The 20866-nt window shown below is 39.7% G+C and overlaps 1 protein-coding gene across 9 annotated transcripts in view; it reads right to left on the reverse strand.

The window, feature by feature from the left end:
- Positions 1–509: 509 nt before the first annotated feature.
- Per (period) overlaps positions 510–20866 on the reverse strand; it is a 59051-nt gene continuing 38694 nt past the window's right edge. For 5 of the 9 annotated variants that reach the window (XM_062673138.1, XM_012693441.4, XM_062673162.1 and 2 more), the window contains 5 exons: positions 18580–18708; positions 10777–10977; positions 9955–10089; positions 9365–9466; positions 510–6286 (listed from right to left, as the gene is read on the reverse strand). In XM_062673138.1, the coding sequence (XP_062529122.1) occupies positions 6038–6286; positions 9365–9466; positions 9955–10089; positions 10777–10977; positions 18580–18708 (816 nt within the window). In that variant the 3' untranslated portion in view covers positions 510–6037. 9 annotated transcript variants of the gene reach the window in all.

Here is a 20866-nt window from a genome sequence, read left to right on the forward strand (position 1 = left end):
CATCGCCCTGAGCACCAACCCCAAGAGTAAATCCAATACTGATTCCATGTGCCACTACCGTGAGTCCATTGCGTACATCCGCAAAATTTAAAGTATGATTTGAAATAGTATTGCCGCATTATTAAATATCAAAGGTTTTAAGAAATAAAGTATTTGGCATGTTCACAATTACTGGTGGCGGGACATCTTGAGTCCGCACGAGTAGGTACCACCACCCCACCTATTTCTGCCGTGAAGCAGTAATGCGTTTCGGTTTGAAGGGAGGGCAGCCGTTGTAACTATACTAAGACCTTAGAACTTATATCTCAAGTTGGGTGGCGGTATTTACGCTGTAGATGTCTATGGGTTCCAGTAACCACTTAAGACCAGATGGGCTGTGAGCTCGTCCACGGCTCCAAGCAATAAAAAAAAACTTCAGAAATATTAAAACCTATTTGTTGATTACTTCTCAGTGCTTATTAAAATCAAATTTGTGTCTAGATTTTATTTTGATTAAATAAATAAAAAAGTTTAGTTACGATTATATTTATTTGTTATAATACCACTACCATAAAATTTTAGCATTGCAACACTGTAAAAACTGAACTAACACATTAAACAGCGACATAAGCATTTATAATAACTCGTAAACTTGTATTTTATACTAAAAACGACTAATATTAAAACACAATTAAATTAAATCAATTTACACAAAACATATAGCTTTCAGAAAGCATTAATTTATTTATACACAGATTACGAAAGGTAAAACTTGAACAGATAATCAATTTTCATGAAAATAAAAATAGGTATTTATTTTGTTGGAAACGACTTTTCAAAGTCAAAATATCAAAATATCTCTATTTGTTACAAATACGTGTTATCAGGAGAACCAAAAAATATTAATTTATATAATATATATACATATTTATTTTCTTCTATGAACTAATAGGAACGGTTTCTGCAATTTGTTGAAAATTTAATGAATACATTTAAAAAAATAGTTTCTATCTGTGTATCGTTTCACTTACACTACTAGAAGCACTAAGTATATTAATTAGAAATATCTAAAGTAAGTTACTCATGAAAGAAAATAAATGCGATAACAAGGTAACAAAGATATCTTTATGTAAAAATAAAAATGCAAATTGAAATATTTAATTTAATACCGAAATATTACATTTCTTTTATTTATAGGGAGACCTTAACTGTTACCACAAAAACTACGTATTCGAAGCAATTTCAGAAATTACATTAAGATCCGCAATTACGTCTGATAAATTTTTAAAATTAGATTTCTATAAATTATCTTTTAATATAATAATATTAGAGGCATCAAGAAAATTCCGTTTATTTTTTTAAATTACAATCTAAAGTATATTATCTTTTTTTGCGATAAGTGGATCTACATTCCGTGTCTTTAACGTTTGAATTCTGAAGTGCAGCAAAGATCGAATCGTAAAATCGATAAAGGTTACAAATTATAAAGCATACGTTCTAGACCAGATGTGGTAAATGGGTATGTGACTTCAATTATCACAAGACATAGCATTTCAAGCGCACTTTTGTTTTATCACCGACAAACAAGTTGCACGTGTCTCGAATCAATAAGAGCCATAAACTGAAGTCATATTAGCAGCACATCTGCTTGTCTTTTAAATATCAAGAGTCAATTTCCTATAATTTAAAATAAGATTCAAAATAATTAGATAATTAAACTACTGATAAAAAGCGGTTTAGTTATCATCTTTATTTTATTCTTTTTATAAATACTAACGACACCATAAATATATATTTTGCTCCTAAATTTCGAACGTGATTTTCGTAGTTACGGATTCATTACTAGTAATTTTGCTTAATAACGAAATTTTAATTACCTTACTTGTAAAAATTGTGATGTTCTCATAATAAATTGTGTAAAATAAGCAACGTGTTTTCTTTTTTTTCAACAGGTGATTTTTAATTTGATTTCGATTATAAAAAGAAAACAGAGCAGTAGCGCTTTCAAAAAATTGTGTAAAATTTCAGAGAATACTTTATATGTATTTTTTTTTAAATATTTTCTTTGCAACTTGTCTTAATGAATTTTAGTATCCCTCGCTCTCTTCTCTTGCAGAATGTCGAACGAATCATATTACTTACATAAAGTGATAGCTGCAGATTTTTGTTTTACTAAATCTATTAAAAGTGGGTTGTAAATTGAGAAATTAAAAATGTATCTAAAAAGCTCAAAAAGCACGTATGCTACCGTCAGTGTTAATTAATAATATACGTTATTGATCAGATCAGGGTATAAAAATCTGCATGTGCCTTAAGAATATCATTCTGTATGTTTTACAATTTAATATTTTACTATAAAATATGTGTCATATGAGATAAAGATCTACATTCAAATATTATGTAGATTAGGTCAAGCCAACGTATAGGGACTAAATAAGAGCCGTGTTCGAACAGAAAAGTGAATAACAGTGCGCAATGCAACACAATTTTAAAACCACCTGACGGCTATCGTGCGAGGTTATTGACCCCCAAATTATTACATTCATTGCGGGTCAATGAAGCATTGCTTATGATATTTTGTTTTTCGATTTACTAGGTACTAGTCTATTGCAGTCTCGGTTTCTCGAGCAGCCCCATTAAGTACTATTCCAACAATAAAATAAAAGAATCTGTATAGATTGCATTGTTAAAAAAAAATACATATCTTTATTACGATATACTATCATGTCATTATATAAAGCTATTCTGTTGTGAATAAAAAGAAAAAAAACATTTGTAACCATTAAAGCATTCAAACTTATATGGGTTTAATATTACGTCCACCTAATAGGGAGTAGGTATTTTAATAGATAAGCATATATTTAAGTACCATTTTTGTCTTAATGACATCAAAAAAACAAAACAAAAAAACCTAACATCCACTTATACTTTTCATAAATCTGCATTTACATAACTCTCCCGACTGCAGATTTAATTGTAAACTCTTTACAAAACTAATTATTAATGACAGTGATACAATGCAAGATATTGTTTAATGAAAACATTTGGCAGCTACCTCTGTAATTAATGTTCCTATTATTTTTTTACTATCTGCACATTAATCTCGGTTGGTTATACCAACCTTACGCGGACTACACTAGTCTAGTTCTAGTCCTAGTCCTACCAAGAGCAGTGTCGCGCTGAATCTACCACATAATTTTACATAGACATTGTTCAATCTAAATAAAATAGCACATTGAGTTTTCATTAATTTTATGTACGATTTTTTTTTATATTTTTGCATTAATTATATTTAAGTTTGTTTTTATTTAATTAGATTATGTAACATTTATTTTAATGTCTAAATCTATACATAATGCTTTAAATACTATACATACAATGATGCTATATTGTGTCTGTACATTAAACTAATATACAATGTGTTTATAGGTATGTATGCGGTAAAATATTATTATTCATTACGTATTTCATGCGTTCTATTACTTTGACCTTGATTTGTATAATTCATATTAATTTTACTGAATATATATTAATAACAGAACGTTTTTAAATTTTAATCAATTTAGGGTTCCTTGAATTTCCATTAATTTATTTCACATTCTACAATTTATCTTTTTGTTCCTTCTTCACGGATCTACGACTTTTTAGGGGTTTAATTAAAATTAAAGTATACTTAAATACATTCATATAGTAAGGTAGCGTTGATTTTTTTGTTAATAAAAAAAAAAAACATAGGTTTGTATTTAGAAGCTTGGTTTTCATACGAGCTATATTTCATTTGCTTTATAATACATTTTTGTATATTTATTAAAAAGAAAGTTTAAAAAATTATAAAATAAATGCATCAACATTGACTTCCTTGTAGTCATGTAGCTAATGTTTAAAATGGCAGTATTATAGTGGCGACTCGATTCAGTTATCATTAGCACGACACTCTTTCCTTCTCATTGTCCGTCAATATAATTAATTATCAACAATAGCATAAAACACATGTAGGCCGAGTTTGTTTATTCTTAATGCTCCAGTTAGGATCGGTGGTAAAATTAAGAATTACTAATAAAAAATGCATAATAAAAACAACAACAATTAAAAAAAAATTTTTGAGTTATTTTACGCAGGACGTTAACCCGTAAACAGGATATAAAAAATAAAATAGGACGCATCAAAACAAAAACAATAAAAGGATTAATCGTTAAGCACTTTGACATCTCGACTAAATAGGGCATTTACTGTATTTATTACCTTTAGAAATAAACATTAAAAATAAAAAACAAAAAAAGCACACTAAGTAAATAAAATTTGAACACAATATGTATGTAAAATGAATATATAAAGTTGGAAACGCATCCGCAATTTATTATTTATGTGTCAACGAATGAAAGCGCCATCTATCGTTATTTGATGGTTTTCTAACAGAAAGGTACCTTTGTGTGCCAGAAATAACTGCAACGTGTTTTATCCCAATAGAATAAACGATTTAGGAGCGCACAAAGCACAAACAAAGAGAAATACAAACAGTAATTATCTTTTGTTTCGTCTACCTATATTATACAGCTGTCTCAAGAATACAAGTGCGAATGAAGTTTAAAATGCTCCTAAACAGAGAAACAAATCTCGACTGAAAACAAACATGGCAATTACATTATTTCACCTGTCAATTTTAATAGAATTCATTATTGATTGAATTAAGATTTTATAAACACCCATTATAACTATTCTTAAGATATATATACAGAGATATATATATTTAAGGTCTGCTTGCCTATTGTCTCTAACAGGTATATTTATAAAATGTATATACATAGACATAACATATATATATTATTAATATATTATTTATCACAGTTAAAACCGGTGTTGTGTATTTAAAGCAAAATTTTCATAAAATATTTTTCAAACTGAATGAGCAAATTTAGTGAGAAACCTATAATATACATAATTAATTACAGCTATTTATATTAATGTAGACATTAAAATGCAGCGAATTATATCGCAGAAATGTTCTAATTTACATCAACACATAGAATATTTAAAGACAAGAAAATCGAGTCTGCATTCATGTTGCAACTCCAAAGCGTCTACAAACATTTTTTACAAATCAAACTGTGTCCCTACAAACATTTAATGTAATTAAATTACACAAAGGCGCATACGCGTTTCATAATACGTGTTTTCCTTTGAATCGATCATAAAATCGATTTAGATATGATCCAGAGGAGTATATTAAAAAGATAGACATCAAAGAGGTTGATATCAAAAACCCTTTAAAAAAGTCATGTTCGTGGCCAGTTTGCACGCTATACCACAGACAAAGGATAAACAAGACAAGCCATGCACTAACGTTGACAATCGTAAAGATGCATTGCAAGTGCTAGTCGCATATTATTCGTGGTTCAAAACCGACGCTAGATCAAATCGGGATCAGAGGCCTGCAAGCCTCCGAGGGTCGAGAAGAAAAATAATACAGCACTTAATAGCTTGAGTACAAAAAGATATATCAAGTTTTAGGAGACCGCTGTAAATAAGCATTTGTGCGCCGCCCTGCGCCCGGGCGTTCTCGTTGATGATGATATTAATTTATCCCTAATGGGAAAGGCAAAGGACTTTAGTCCATACAGCCAGGTCTTCTTCTTGGTAATAATTGGAGAATTTTGGCAGTTTTAAAGGCGGAAGCCACGTCTTCATTGTTGGGCGTTCGTTGATCAGAGCATCAGCTGTTTTTGATTTTATGTTTCATTGCTGGGTTTTTTTTTTGTAAAGTACTTAATGTATTTTTAATGAAACTAACGTTTCATTTAGCTGCACTAATATGATGGAGCGTAAATATATAAATATAATATTAACAAAACGCTTTAAAAATATGATATTTTTTTTAAATCATGATCTATTTTTTTCCGTCCTATCATCTAAGGTGTCATTTGTACTATCGTCTGTCTTCGTTTTCGGAAGCGATTTCCTAACACCCAGTATAATCATTGCAATATATAATAATTGCAAAAAAGTAATGTCGTAATTCTTTTGTACCTCGACAACACGAAGTGGTAGAAATACTGTTCGACTAGGACTCGGACTGATTGGCTGTCGGTATCTCTTGTATCTCTTCAGAAGAAGGAGGTGGGAAGGGAGCGTTCTCTTCATATATCATAACCAATTTGCTGTATTCCCGTTTCCTCTTGGACGAGGTTGTTGTCTCTTCACCGGAACTGCTGGAACTGGTGATACCCTCCTCGAGGGTGAGTCGCGCGGCGACACCTTCCAACTGAAGGTCCAGGTACAGCTGACCAAGTTGCTCGTTCACTAGTGACGGCTGGAATACAGGTTGGTTTACAATTACCCACTAATAGAGTAAGATCCCAGGGCCCCCAGACGTCACCTATTTTCTAACGAACAAAATGTGGCCGATTGCGTAGTGTTAGTATGTACTAAGAATGCATGCCTACCTGCTAGCGTGCTTAGACGGCTAATATAGGTTTTAAAATAGTTGTCTGGTGGACATATTATTATATAAAAATCAGCTTTCAGAATTTACGTGAAGTTATTTTGGGAGCTTTAAAGCGTCTGCAAAGCAATGCGGCCGACGGAAAGTGTCCTCGGAGTATTGGCGACATACTTTTAAGGACATTGGCCAAAATATACGTAAAAATCAGCTTTCAGAAAATACGTGAAGTAGATCATGATTTTATGTATCCTAAGTAACTGATATTTTTTTTTTTTATTGCCCTTGTAGGCAGACGAGCATACGGCCCACCTGATGGTGAGTGGTTACCGTCGCCCATGGACTTCAGCAATGCCAGGGGCAGAGCCAAGCCGCTGCCTACCGCTTAATACTCTCCACAAGCCTCTTTTAAAGAAGGACATATCATAGCGCTCGGGAAACACCGTGGAGGGGAGCTCATTCCATAGCCGGATGGTACGTGGCAAAAAATACCTCTGGAAACGCCCTGTCGATGACCGCAGTGGCTCCAGGTAGTATGGATGAACTCAACTCCGGTGGCGGGCGGTGCGATGGTAAAAACGAGATGCCGGTATCATCTCGAACAATTCCTCAGAGCACTCCCCATGGAACATTCGGTACAAAATACAAAGGAAACCGAAGTCCCTCCGCAGACCCAAAGGTTCCAAACGATCCGCGAGAATGGGATTATCGACGATTCGAACGGCCCTCCTCTGTATGGAGTCAAATGGAAGAAGCTGGTATTTGGGAGCCCCGGCCCAGAGATGGGAGCAGTACTCCACGCGAGGCCGGAATTGTGCTTTATAAAGCAAAAGCCTTTGTCCAGGCGTGAAGTACCCCTTCGCTCTGTTGAGGACTCCCAGCATTTTGGACGCCAACTTGGCTTTGCCTTCCAAATGACTCCGAAATTGGACATCACTCGAAATGTCGACCCCAAGTATCCCGATACTCGCGGAAGGTTGCAGGGATACTCCTTGGAATTGCGGCGCCATGACAAAGGGGTCCTTCTTCGCAGTGAACGCGCAAACTTGTGTCTTCAACGGGTTGAATTTAACTAAGTTCGATTCACCCCACTCGGAGACTCGCCCCAGAGAGTTCTCCACTTCAGACACAAGTTTTGATCGTCTCTCTTGCACCACGCTCCGAGAAAGACTCTGATGGCCGATATATCGCGCATCCCCCGTGCCGTCATCCGCATAGCAATGCATGCCATCAATAGACAGCATGTCATTGATATACAGGATGAAAAGCGTGGTGGAGAGCACCGAACCTTGTGGAACGCCAGCTTAATGGTCATGGTATCAGAACAATCACTGTCTAGAACGACCGTGATGCTCCGCCCATCCAGAAAGCTAGCGATCCTCTTGCAGAGACCCTCGTGGATTCCGTAAGATGGTAGCTTCGACAAAAGCGCCCTATGCCAGACCCTGTCGAAGGCCTTCGTGATATCAAGGCTCACAGCAAGAGCCTCGCCCTTGCTCTCCAAGGCTTCAGCTCACCTGTGAGTAAGGTATACAAGAAGATCGCTAGCTGAACGACCGTGACGGAAACCGTACTGTCGGTCACTGATCAGCTGGCGATCTTCAAGATACTTCAGTAGTTGTGTGTTTATTATTCGCTCCATCACCTTGGAAAGCAAGGAAGTTATCGCGATAGGCCTATAGCTCGATGGGTCCGACCGGTCACCCTTCTTGGGGATAGGGTGGACGTGGGCGGTCTTCCATGAAGACGGAACCCTGTTTGTGCAATAAGAGAGGCGATACAAACGCGTTAGCGCAGGCGTCAGCTCAGGGGCGCACTTTTTCAGAACCACTGCGGGGATGCCGTCTGGCCCACTCGACTTATGGACGTCCAGGAGTCGGAGCTCCCGCCTGACTGCACACTGTGTGAAGCAGATTTCCGGCAGGGAGCTATCACACCGGGGGATGTTCGATGGCGTGGCACCCCTGTCGTCCACAGTCGAGTTTGAGGCGAAGAGTTTGACCAGAAGGTCAGCCTTCTCTTTCGCACTGTGGGCCAGAGTGTCATCGGATTTGCGCAGTGGTGGGAGACTAGACCTGCAAAAGTTTCCTTCTGCAGCTTTGGCGAGCGACCAAAAAGTACGGCTCTCAGAGGGATAACTCTTTAGTCGCTCGCCAACTCTAGCAACGTGCTCCGACTTCGCTTTGGCAATTACCTTCTTGTAGGACCTGGAGGCGGCGTTATATTTCCGCCTTTCCTCTGAGATGTTAGGATCCCGACGCCTCCTGGCATCATCCCATGCCACGTATGCGGACCGCTTGAGGTGTGCAGCATCCCTGCTGGCATTGTTATACCAGGGTCTGCTGCGACCCCCAACGGGCACTTCAGAAGAGGGAATAAACAATTCCATCCCCTGGAGCACCACGTCTTTAAGACGGTCCGCACAGACCGTCAGGATCAACTGAGGAAAAGTAGAACCGCCCCCATGGGTAGGATGCGTAAAATTCACGCAATCCATCCCAATCTGCTGACATATACCGCCAAACTCTTCGATATCCGGTCGTCATTCGACGACCAGGACGAGAGAGTGGTACGGCAGCACGGATAAGGCAGTGATCAGACGATCCAAGCGAAGCGCCGACCACCACACTGTATCCGGCCGGATTCGTGGTCAGCAGAAGGTCCAACAGAGAAGGCTCGTGCCCCTCGATATATACGATATATACCTGAAAATTGGCCGTCTAAGCAAGGTAGCAGGTAGGCATGTATTCTTAGTACATACTAACACTACGCAATCGGCCATATTTCGTTCGTCAGAAAATACGTGACGTCTGGGGGCCCTGGGATCTTGGACTATAAGGTATCCATGGTTAGACCTGGACATCGAATGTACTTAATGTTCTTAATATTTTATTAAGTTTCAAACAATGGACCAGTTAGATTACGTAGCTTTCAAGTAATTAAACTAACCTGCTCAAGGTTACTAATCTTCTGCTTGTCAGATGAAAGTACTTCCTCCATTGTTTTTGTCCTTATCTGGTAATTGTAGACGAGCTCTGACGTCAGGCATACCTTGAAAATGCAACACACAATAAAACTAGATGAAAACCTAATAGCGTGAAATATGCAATGTGTTTTGATTCTTATTACTCTAGAGTTTACTGTTCATTTTACGTCACAGTAGCTATTGACCAAAACAAACACGAGCAGGAACAATACTGAACTGGTAAGACATTTTCCTATTTATAGATACTTAATAGCATTTTTCTATAGTATTTTTTATAGAATTGAAATTGTGCCACGCATGTGTATGTGTACATATTTCGAGTTTTTCCACACAAAATACTTTAAGATCAAACCATGTTGGACCCGAGATTCGATCTGCATTTAAACCTAAAATAACTAAATAAGTCTTGTGAATCAAATTAACATAGGTCACTTTTTTCACGGTGTGCAAAACAAAACGTTAATTCGTTGCACTTTGTGAACAAAATATGTTATGTTGTTACAATTTACTTATTACGTTTTGGACTGCAAACGAAACTAGTTTTCGTTATTACCTGCTCCATCCATGGTGGTTCAATGTTTCGTCTGGGTACCTTCGCTGGAATATGGTGATCGGAAAAAGTTTGGCGGACCTCCGTTGAACCAGGCATCGCCATCCCATCGTCGCCACGATAGTTTTTATCCCAAAACTACAAAAGTAAACAATGTTTTTGAATTAATATTTGACTTTTTGGCGGGAACGCGAGAATTGAAATTGTGTGATTTATTTATTTTGGCTATTTAGTGTTTCTTCGGGTTTAAGTGTGTAATAACGGTGGTTTATTAACTGTTTAGGATTTGTGAAAGTGCACAAATGTGGGAAAATGAAACAAAGCCGCTGAACGTAACTTCTCGGGATCCTCCAAAAAGTCCACTGAAAAAGTCTCAGTAAATGACCACCATTTTACTGAAATATCATCACATCTCATTTCATTTAATTTCATGACAATTAATTAAGTGTCCTTCGTTTTTTATTATTCATAAACTGTAAATAATTAAAACGGCGAATGATAAAAATCTTATTACTTGACACTGGCTAATACACAAACCGAGCCGAAGCCAAAAACTAAAGAAGCAGAAGAATTAATATTGGACCTATTTGAAATTCTAGAAAATGATTTATCTTCTGATATGCACAGCACTATTATGTCATAGGCAGCCTGGCTCTCCCCACAGCTGGACTTAGGGCCTCTTCTACAGTCGGCCACTGCCACGCGCTGATTGAATCAGTCCGTCTGACCTGCCATAATCAACGGTTAAATAATCATTTTTTTTTAACTCGCCACTAAACTCTGTGGAACAAAATTTAAACCAGTTAGAATTTGAATAATGTTTACTTTGACGTGATTTCTTGTGTCCCTTTTCTTGCTTTCGCCACTCTCTTCCGCGCTGCCAGATTCCGTCTTGAAAAACGACGAGTAAAACGAGGAATAGCTAGATTCTCCGTCAGTTTTGTCTACAATCTCCTCGGTGTTACCCAACCTGCTCGTTTTCTTAATGTCTTTAGATGGCGTTGTGGCATGCCCTGCTTCTGTTCTCTATGGAGTAATAGACAATTTGATCATTCCAATAATGCAGGGGTAGCATGCAGAGCTAGAGATTTCGTGTAAAGTGAAAACTATCTGATATGTTACGCAATTAAAACTTTAGTTTTCACATTTGTTGTATTTAACATTGCGCAGAAAAATTTAAAAAGTTCCTAATATAATCAGTTTTGATTTGCCGTTGCCGCATTGACGACGCTTTGTCTGTTGATCTTACCCATTATAGAAGGTAATTTCAATTATTTTTTCGGAAAAACATACACATTTTTTTCAACCATTTATGTTAATGGTCAATAACACTATAAGTAATAATTATGTTAAAATCGCAACTGGTTCCATTTTGAATATACCATAATTATTATTATTAAGTAGGTATCAGCGGAATGGAATATTTGAAATGTATTCCACTGATAGCTACTTTTAATAAATGTATATTTTTTATTTGATTGGTTTTGTTAATGTTAATTATATTTCAATGATACTATGTACACATATGGACTTATTGTTGTCTGAAATAAAATAAATCATTCATTCATTCATTATTAGGATTGAAAATTTTAGGTTACAACAATGAATTCACTGTTGGCGACTTTTTGAAGTTATACTTCTTTAGGCGCGTTATGAAAAATTGATGAGAGTGAAATTTTACGATGCGCGCGCACCGAGACACAAAATTAACAGAATGAAGTTGCCCACTAAATCGTTCATTACAATACGACCGACGTAGCTTGGCGAGTCTGAATATAGCCGCAGGTGAACTTTCGCGTATTTACACTCGTAAAAAAAGTGTTATTAGCATTCATTTTTAGTAATATAAATGACAAAATTATTATTTAATGTAATTCATACTAAATATTATTAAATTTATGTGCCTTTGGAAAACATACAGCATTGTATTATGAAGAAGCCGTGTGTACTTAGCTTAAATTCCTTGTCTATGTCCAACCATAGACAGTCAATTTAGTTCCATCTTTAACCGCCAGATGCTACCAGCAAGTATAAAGGAAACGCAGCCATATTTAATATTCATAGCGTTGTGTACTTTCGTAGTGTGAAGTCGCAAATCCACAAATATGGGGGTTGATTGCTTCCCGCTTCCGTAGGTTTAACCCGCGATTCCCTACAAGTGACGCCTGGGTGGTGCAAAACGGGAGCCGAATACATAATCGGTGGTAGGACTTGTCCGACAGGCTGGCGACCACCCTCCAACTAGAGTCCACCGCCAAATAGCCTAGCTGTGTTCCGGCGTGTGGGTTGGAGAGCCAGTTTTATTCCTTCTCATTCCTCTTCTTTGTTGGGGGTGAATCTTGGCGATACCTGGAACATGCGGAGCAGACGTGCGTGTGAGCTCGCGGGACGTGATTGTTTGACGGGGGTATAGGGAGACCCAGTGAAACGGTGTTCGCCGCCGCCCGCCGGTCAGTTGAGGACCTGAACCCGGGTGTCACTACTAAACTCCGCCCCGGGAAGCTGTCCCGCCAACCGGTGTAAAATCCTGTCGTGCGGTCGTTGTGCCGGAGTCGGAGACCGGAGTGGATCCCGGCGATCGGACGCAGGGTGGACTGGGGGCCCTTCCATGCCCTGTGTCAGTCTCTCACGCAATCCGTGGTCGAGCACGTACTGTTTTCCGCGCTTTATTCAGGTATTGTCATGATTTCGTCTCGAACTTCCTACAACATCCAATCCCACTCTCCAAAAAAAAAAAAATTATGACAGCAAAAAAAAGGAAAAGGGGTTTGTCGGCGATGCCCCATTACACATTTAATGTGGATTTCAGCAATGTAAGGGGCCTACATAGCAACCTCGACGCTGTACACCACTATCTTGAGACGGCGCAGCCTGCCCTCCTTTTTCTAACGGAGACGCAGATATCTGCTCCGGATGATACTTCGTACCTTGAATACCCCGGCTACGTATTGGAGCACAACTTCCTGCGTAAAGCCGGGGTGTGTGTATTCGTCCGGGCTGATGTCTGTTGTCGCCGTCTACGAGGCCTCGAACAACGGGACCTGTCCCTCTTGTGGCTGCGCGTAGATCACGGGAGTTGTACCCGAGTCTACGCGTGCCTGTACAGGTCCCACAGCAGTGATGCAGGTTCAGCTCTGATAGAGCATGTGCAAGAGGGGACTAACCGCGTGATTGAGCAGTACCCATCTGCGGAGGTGGTGGTTCTTGGAGATTTTAACGCTCACCACCAAGAGTGGTTGGGGTGCAGAACCACTAACCTCCCGGGTCGGGCTGTCTACGATTTCGCCCTGGCCTACGGCCTCTCCCAGCTGGTGACACAGCCCACCCGTGTCCCAGATATTGAGGGGCACAAGCCTTCTCTGTTGGACCTTCTGCTGACCACCGATCCAGCCGGATACAGTGTGGTGGTCGACGCTCCGCTTGGATCGTCTGATCACTGCCTTATCCGTGCTGCCACACCACTCTCTCGTCCTAGTCGTCGAACGACGACCAGGTATCGAAGAGTTTGGCAGTATTTGTCAGCAGATTGGGATGGATTGCGTGAATTTTACGCATCCTACCCATGGGGGCGGTTCTGCTTTTCCTCTGCTGATCCTGACGTCTGTGCGGACCGTTTTAAAGACGTGGTGCTCCAGGGGATGGAATTGTTTATCCCCTCCTCTGAAGTGCCCGTTGGGGGTCGCAGCAGACCCTGGTATAACAATGCCAGCAGGGATGCTGCACACCTCAAGCGGTCCGCATACGTGGCATGGGATAATGTCAGGAAACGTCAAGATCCTAACATCTCAGAGGAAAGGCGGAAATATAACGCCGCTTCCAGGTCCTACAAGAAGGTTATTGCCACGGCGATATCGGAGCACGTTGCTAGAATTGGCGAGCGACTGAAGAGCTATCCCTCTGGGAGCCATGCTTTTTGGTCGCTCGCCAAAGCTGCAGAAGGAAACTTTTGCAGGTCTAGTCTCCCACCACTACGCAAGTCCGATGACAGTTTGGCCCATAGTGCGAAAGAGAAGGCTGACCTTCTGATCAAACTCTTCGCCTTGAACTCGACTGTGGACGACGGGGGTGTCACACCACCGAACATCCCCCGATGTGATAGCTCCCTGCCGGATATCTGCTTCACACAGTGTGCAGTCAGGCGGGAGCTCCGACTCCTGGACGTCCATAAGTCGAGTGGGTCGGACGGCATCCCTGCCGTTAAAGACACAAGTTTGCGCGTTGACTGCGAAGAAGGACCCCTTTGTCATGGCGCCGCAATTCCAAGGAGTATCCCTGCAACCTTCCGAGATTATTGGGATACTTGGGGTCGACATTTCGAGCGATGTCCAGTTTCGGAGTCATCTGGAAGACAAAGCCAAGTTGGCGTCCAAAATGCTGGGAATCCTCAACAGAGCGAAGGGGTACTTCACGCCTGGACAAAGGCTTTTGCTTTATAAAGCACAATTCCGGCCTCGCGTGGAGTACTGCTCCCATCTCTGGGCCGGGGCTCCCAAATACCAGCTTCTTCCATTTGACTCCATACAGAGGAGGGCCGTTCCAATCGTCGATAATCCCATTCTCACGGATCGTTTGGAACCTCTGGGTCTGCGGAGGGACTTCGGTTCCCTCTGTATTTTGTACCGTATGTTCCATGGGGAGTGCTCTGAGGAATTGTTCGAGATGATACCGGCATCTCGTTTTTACCATCGCACCGCCCGCCACCGAAGTAGAGTTCATCCATATTACCTGGAGCCACTGCGGTCATCCACAGTGCGTTTCCAGAGGTCTTTTTTGCCACGTACCATCCGGCTATGGAATGAGCTCCCCTCCACGGTGTTTCCCGAGCGCTATGACATGTCCTTCTTCAAACGAGGCTTGTGGAGAGTATTAAACGGTAGGCAGCGGCTTGGCTCTGCCCCTGGCATTGCTGAAGTCCATGGGCGACGGTAACCACTCACCATCAGGTGGGCCGTATGCTCGTCTGCCTACAAGGGCAATAAAAAAAAAAATTATTCGACTTGTTATTAATTGCAAAAAATATTTATTTTGTTTTTGTATGAGTATTATTTTGCAATCACTACGAGCGTTATTTACCAATCCTATCATCGGACGCCATGAATCACGCGTCATCTGTTGGAGGTGATGTTGAGTCAATCTCCATAATTTCCGAGAGGGAAGGTGTCCAGGCAAGACGCGATGGAGACGCCTCGCGTTCGAACAGCTCGTCAAGCGAAAAAGAACAAGAGGAGCCTCTCCGTAAGAAACGACTGGATTCAAAGGTAACGGTCGATCCTCAAATCGGCTCGTTATCCCACCAGGTCAATGACGTTGCAAATATAATAATGCATCAACTGTGTGTAACAGTTAATGTAACGGAAAGTGTTATAAACAAATTGATCCCGTCAATACGGAAATTTTGACAAAAACACAAGAGATTTAAACTAATAATATTTTTAACATAATTACTGAAAACCTTGGCAAATCGTCTCCGCCGTACAAGTTATCCGAAAAAGCGTTTCAAATTGTATATGAAAAAAAGGGCCGTATGCATAGAAATAAAAAGTCAAAGACTTGGTCTTGGTTCACCTAAACAAATCCACGTTTTTCTTCCATAGCGTGCTCGGTCGCGGAGACCTTGCGTGCAAAGGAAAGTCGAGTGCCAACCTACCCAAACGACTTGCACTTGATTCACCTAGTCAAATACACGTTTTTTGCTTCCATAGCATGCTCGGTCGCGGAGACTGCGTGCAAAGGAAAGTCCAGTGCTGGCTTACCTACACGACTTGCTCTTGTTTCACCAAGACAAAACCTACCCAAACGACTTGCACTTGATTCACCTAGTCAAATACACGTTTTTTGCTTCCATAGCATGCTCGGTCGCGGAGACTGCGTGCAAAGGAAAGTCCAGTGCTGGCTTACCTACACGACTTGCTCTTGTTTCACCAAGACAAACTTTTTTGCTCCCATAGCATGCTCGGTCGCGAAGACTTTGCGTGCAAAGAGAAGTTGAGTGTTAGCCCACCTACGCGACTTCCTCTTGGTCCACCAAAAGAAGTCCAAGTTGAATTTTCAGGCTGCAAAAGCTGTGAAGCTCTTCGATTATTTAGGCTGCCAAGTCAGTCTTACAAAAAATCAATTAGTGCACTGGTTCAACATATGGCACGTCTAGGGATTTGATGACAAATTGCGAGAAATAAAGTGGCCACTCAACAACATCCTAGCTCAAATTCCTTGACGGAGTTAAATAAATCTACGTCAACATGCAAATTTTCTTGCGAAGTTTCAAGAAAAAACACCCCCATAAAAGACAGGCCATCCTGCATGTGTTCACAAAAAAAATGCAATGCTGGCGCGGAGCCACATGTCAAACATTGCTGATACACAATCCTGGCAACGGAAGCGTCGGACATGGGTTGGGGTTCCAATTAGACAAAACATTAACGTCCTATGTATGGTCAGCTCAACAACTAAAACGAGACAGTCACAAAAAAGAGCTATTTGCAATGGTAGTGACAATCAAAATGAATCTGAAAGTACTTCACTAGCGTTGACCTTTCGACTTTTAAATCTAAGCGACAAGCTCAAGATAACTCTGTCAGCTTATAATCTCTCGGGGAGATACAACATCGTAGCCGACAGGCTATCGCGAGGAAATCAACCTGCGAAATGGCACTTTTTACCACAAGTGACCGCAAGTGTTGCGAAAGTGGGGTCATCCGGATATAAACCCATTCGCTAACCACGATACTGCTGTAATACATTGCATATCAATAAACTGCAGAGATCGATCTACAAACTATATGGATACCTTCAGCAGACCGTAGAGGGTGCAACTAGCATGGGGAATTCCTCCTCCCAACCGCCTCCCCCAGAGTACTGACTCACGTCAACAGTGTCTAGGGAACCTACCTGGTAGTGGACCCAGACTGAGCGAAAGAATTTGGGTTTCCAAGCCCTCAGATGCCGAACGCTAGAAATCCAGAACCTGCTAAAGAACCCGGTGGGCACGACGACACGTGACCTCCTCCACAGGGTAAACATTAACCCTGAAAGCTCAGAAAGTGGGGGGGGGAGTCAACTATAGCCCCATTCACATGAGATCCGAGAATAGTTCTAAATGGGTTTTCTTCAACCCCATCCACCAGCTCACTTCTCAATGTAGCTCAAAGGACACCAACAACCATGTTGCTGGCTACTGGACGCAGAGTTAATAACCTTACTTTGCTCAACATTTCTGAAGACAGTTTCTTTGATAACGGAGAAAAACATTTTTCTGATACCAGTATTTGGGTCTAAAATTAATATCCATTTTCGTCAACAATCTGCATAAGTGCTTCTAAAGACATGTGCCCAGTAAGATTCGTAAGGACTTTTTTCTGTGTGTGTTGTCACAAAAGCGGCATCCCGTACTGTAATTTGAAACTGGTCTTCACTCAACCTTACGAGGTAGTGGCATCAACGCATATCTAGGAAGTTTTAGATCAACAGTAGCCTCTTTGAGCTGGATTGATAATGAACCAATGGACGAAATACTTTCTAGAGGCAATTGCAAATCATCCAAACGTTTACAATAATGATTGCCGAATAATAGAGCTTCCTAAAGATCCTCCCGATTCTTTTTTCAAAACATTTACTCCTACATGATGTAAATACAAACAACTTATAAATATTTTTTAATCATGGAATTAACATGAAACTTAACAGATGTGTTCTTACGATTTAATAATTATATAAATTATGAACATTATCATTGCGCTTCATAATTTTATTATTACTTTACCTATTTCACCATAGCGTTGTGCTTAATAATTTCACCAACAGATAACAAACACGTCTTCATAATACAATGCTGTATGTTTTCCAAAGGCTGATCAATATTACGGTTTTACAAAACAATAAAACCGATATTATGTGCCGAGAAGGAAAACATACAGCATTGCAGGAAGTTCTTCCTGGTGAAGACTATGAAGATCAAAGATGGCTGCGCTACCTTTATACTTGCTGGTAGCATCTGGCGGCTAAAGATGGAACTAAATTGACTGTTTATGGTTGGACATAGACAAGGAATTTAGGCTAAGTACACACGGCTTCTGCATAATACAATGCTGTATGTTTTCCTTCTCGGCGCATAATATCGGTTTTATTGTTATGTAAAACCGTAATATTATTAACGTTAAATATTTATTATTAATTATGTAATATTAAAAAAAAAAAGAAATAAATTTAATAAAAATAAAGTATAACTTCTTATGCGCGTACATAAGTACACGCACCCTTTTTTTTAAAGTTATCAATCGAGTAACAATGTACCTGCGCTATGGTGGATCTTTGAATCGTTACACCAGAATTCACAGAATCATCCGTTTTTTTTTTTTTTAATTACGAAATATAATGTTCGATTCCTAATGACTCACAGTGTAATGAATTTCGGAAGGTAAACGAACATGACATAAAAGCAGCAACATAATAGTCTCCACCTTCAGCAAAAAATATGTACAAATTATTTATATTATTTTTTACACTCTACAATTGATTTAAGATAATATTCAACTATTGTTATAACTCAAAACAAACAATCAGGATGACATCAAGACGAACGATGTTTATTTGTATAACGTATACATACATACGGTCACAAAACAAACATACCCGATTAATTGCGTCAGTGGAACTATTTTTATTAGAGCTTCCGCGGTCGATGTTTGAAGTTTTTGAATGTACGTATTTCTTATCACGCCTCGAAGTCGACGTTCTTGGTAGGACGGTAGCTTGACATGCCTGCACATACGGCCGATTTCCATGTCAATGTCATGTTACAGTACGTTAAGTGACTTTGTGTAATTGTTTGTATTTAACCCTTTGACGGCAGGCGATTTCTGTTACTAAACGTCTGGTTTGCCTAGCTTTGCCTTCTTTTTTTTGTTAGTTTTGTGTGTTTTAGTTTTTTAGTTCTCTTAGAAATAGATTAGTTCTCAGTATCTTCGGATTCGTCTTTCCCGGAGTCAACTAGATATTACGGCGTCTTAATAACAGAAATTGGCATAATTACTGCAGTGCGCTACGTAGGGCACCGGCGACCTACATAGCTGTCAAAGGGTTAAGAATCCTTACCGATGAAATTGCCGATTCTCAATACTTTCAACTTCGGAATCGAGTACGTACGTTTGTTTGAGAATACCAAAAATTCGGATTTATTTAAAATTGAGCCTACCAAAGCTTTATTACGAGTGTTCGTTTGTTTTTTTATAGTTTCATTATGCACTCAAATCGATGATTTCTAAATTTTTTTTCTACCTAAGCTGATAGTCTTGAGTGGCCATTTCAGCGTAACCTTAGCTAGTAAGTGAGCTCACGGGGCTCAAACCGGAGTGATGCTAACACTGACCCTAGAAAGAGCTTTGCTTCGTAGAATCTACCACCGGATCGGAAACGCGACCCACTGAGAAGATCCGACAAGAAAATCAATGAGCTGTGTCTGTGGGTTAATTCGCTCGTCGAGCCCTTCGTCGCAAGCGACTGGTTCGACGAGGACGGTGACCGGTACTTGTGGTACCTAAAAGCACCGTTAATGAATCGGGAGGATCCGTAATGACGTGGATCCAAATCGATGATTGTTCCCGACTATGGAAATGTGGATCGAGCTGCAGTTAGAGCTCGATCAAACAACAATGTTTCCGAACCAACCACCTCTCGCTACGAACGTAAGGTGCATTTTTTTGTTTCAAAATCATCCTCATAAACGCAAGCCGATAATGAAATGTTAAAAACCACGTGTTACGGAAGCGACACTCCCTAGAGTCACGTCAGAGGTGACTGACTATACAAAACATTTTGGTTCAATTACCCAACGAATTGGGTAAATCTCAGCAGCAAATACGCGCTTAGTGCCGCACTGGCCTGATTCTAGGATCGTAATTTGTGACGATTAATTAAGCCTTAACGATAATCGGAATCGTCTGTCAAAAAAGTCCTACATAACCGATCCAAACATCTCCCAGTTGGCTCTAACGAAGTTATTAGTGAATGATTAATTCATTAGCGCTGGTGTTCAGATCAGATCAAGCCGGAGAATTTACTGCCTACGTGTATGATCAGCAATTGCAAAATAATATGGTAAATCTCGTCGATTAGTAATCGATTGACTGATCGATTACTATACTTACTGCTACTACACAAGAATGATCGACAGACAGCACACGACAAAACGTCGCCAAATTATTTAAGCTGCGACTGAACTCTCCGTCATATATCGTACGCTCTAAGCGAGCTAGGATTTCCAACGGACTTCTATTCTTTTTCTGAAATTTAGAGGCTTCTTAGAAAAAACAATTTGTCAATCTTTAAGGTCTAGAACATCGATATCGATAGATCTAGATTTAAAAAAAAAATCATTACTTTTTCGATATAAAACGGCAATTTCATAGGCAAGTGCATCAAACAATTCACGATTGTAGATCGCTGTAAATAGCAACGGTATGTCGTCATTATAGTCCAGCCATTATAGGGGGTTGACCTCGGAAAATCGACATACCCAGTATATTGATTACCACATAGAAACTTGTATTTTGGCATTCTAAAACTATTCTCAAAATTCACATATAATTGGATGGTCGCAAGTTTTAAAGGTCAAGGTAAAGTTTAGTGTAAACTTTAAGGTCAAAGGTCACAAATCGATATTTGTCGATTTTCGATTCGATGCAATTTAAGTATTTTCCCCAACAATTTCTTAATTACATGGCCAGTGAAGTGTATTAAATAAATTGACACTTAATTAAAAACAGATAAGTAACAAATAAAAATTAATTTAATCTAAAAGTTAGTAAAAAACGTTAATAAAAATATGATTTATCTATATATTAATACGTGAAGGAAAAGCTTTGTATCCCATTTTACGAAAATTGCGCGGACGGAGGAGTATGAAATTTCCCACTTATAG

This window comes from Bombyx mori, chromosome 1 (genome assembly GCF_030269925.1).
Source record: "Bombyx mori chromosome 1, ASM3026992v2".
In the NCBI taxonomy this organism is placed as follows: Eukaryota; Metazoa; Arthropoda; class Insecta; order Lepidoptera; family Bombycidae; genus Bombyx; species Bombyx mori.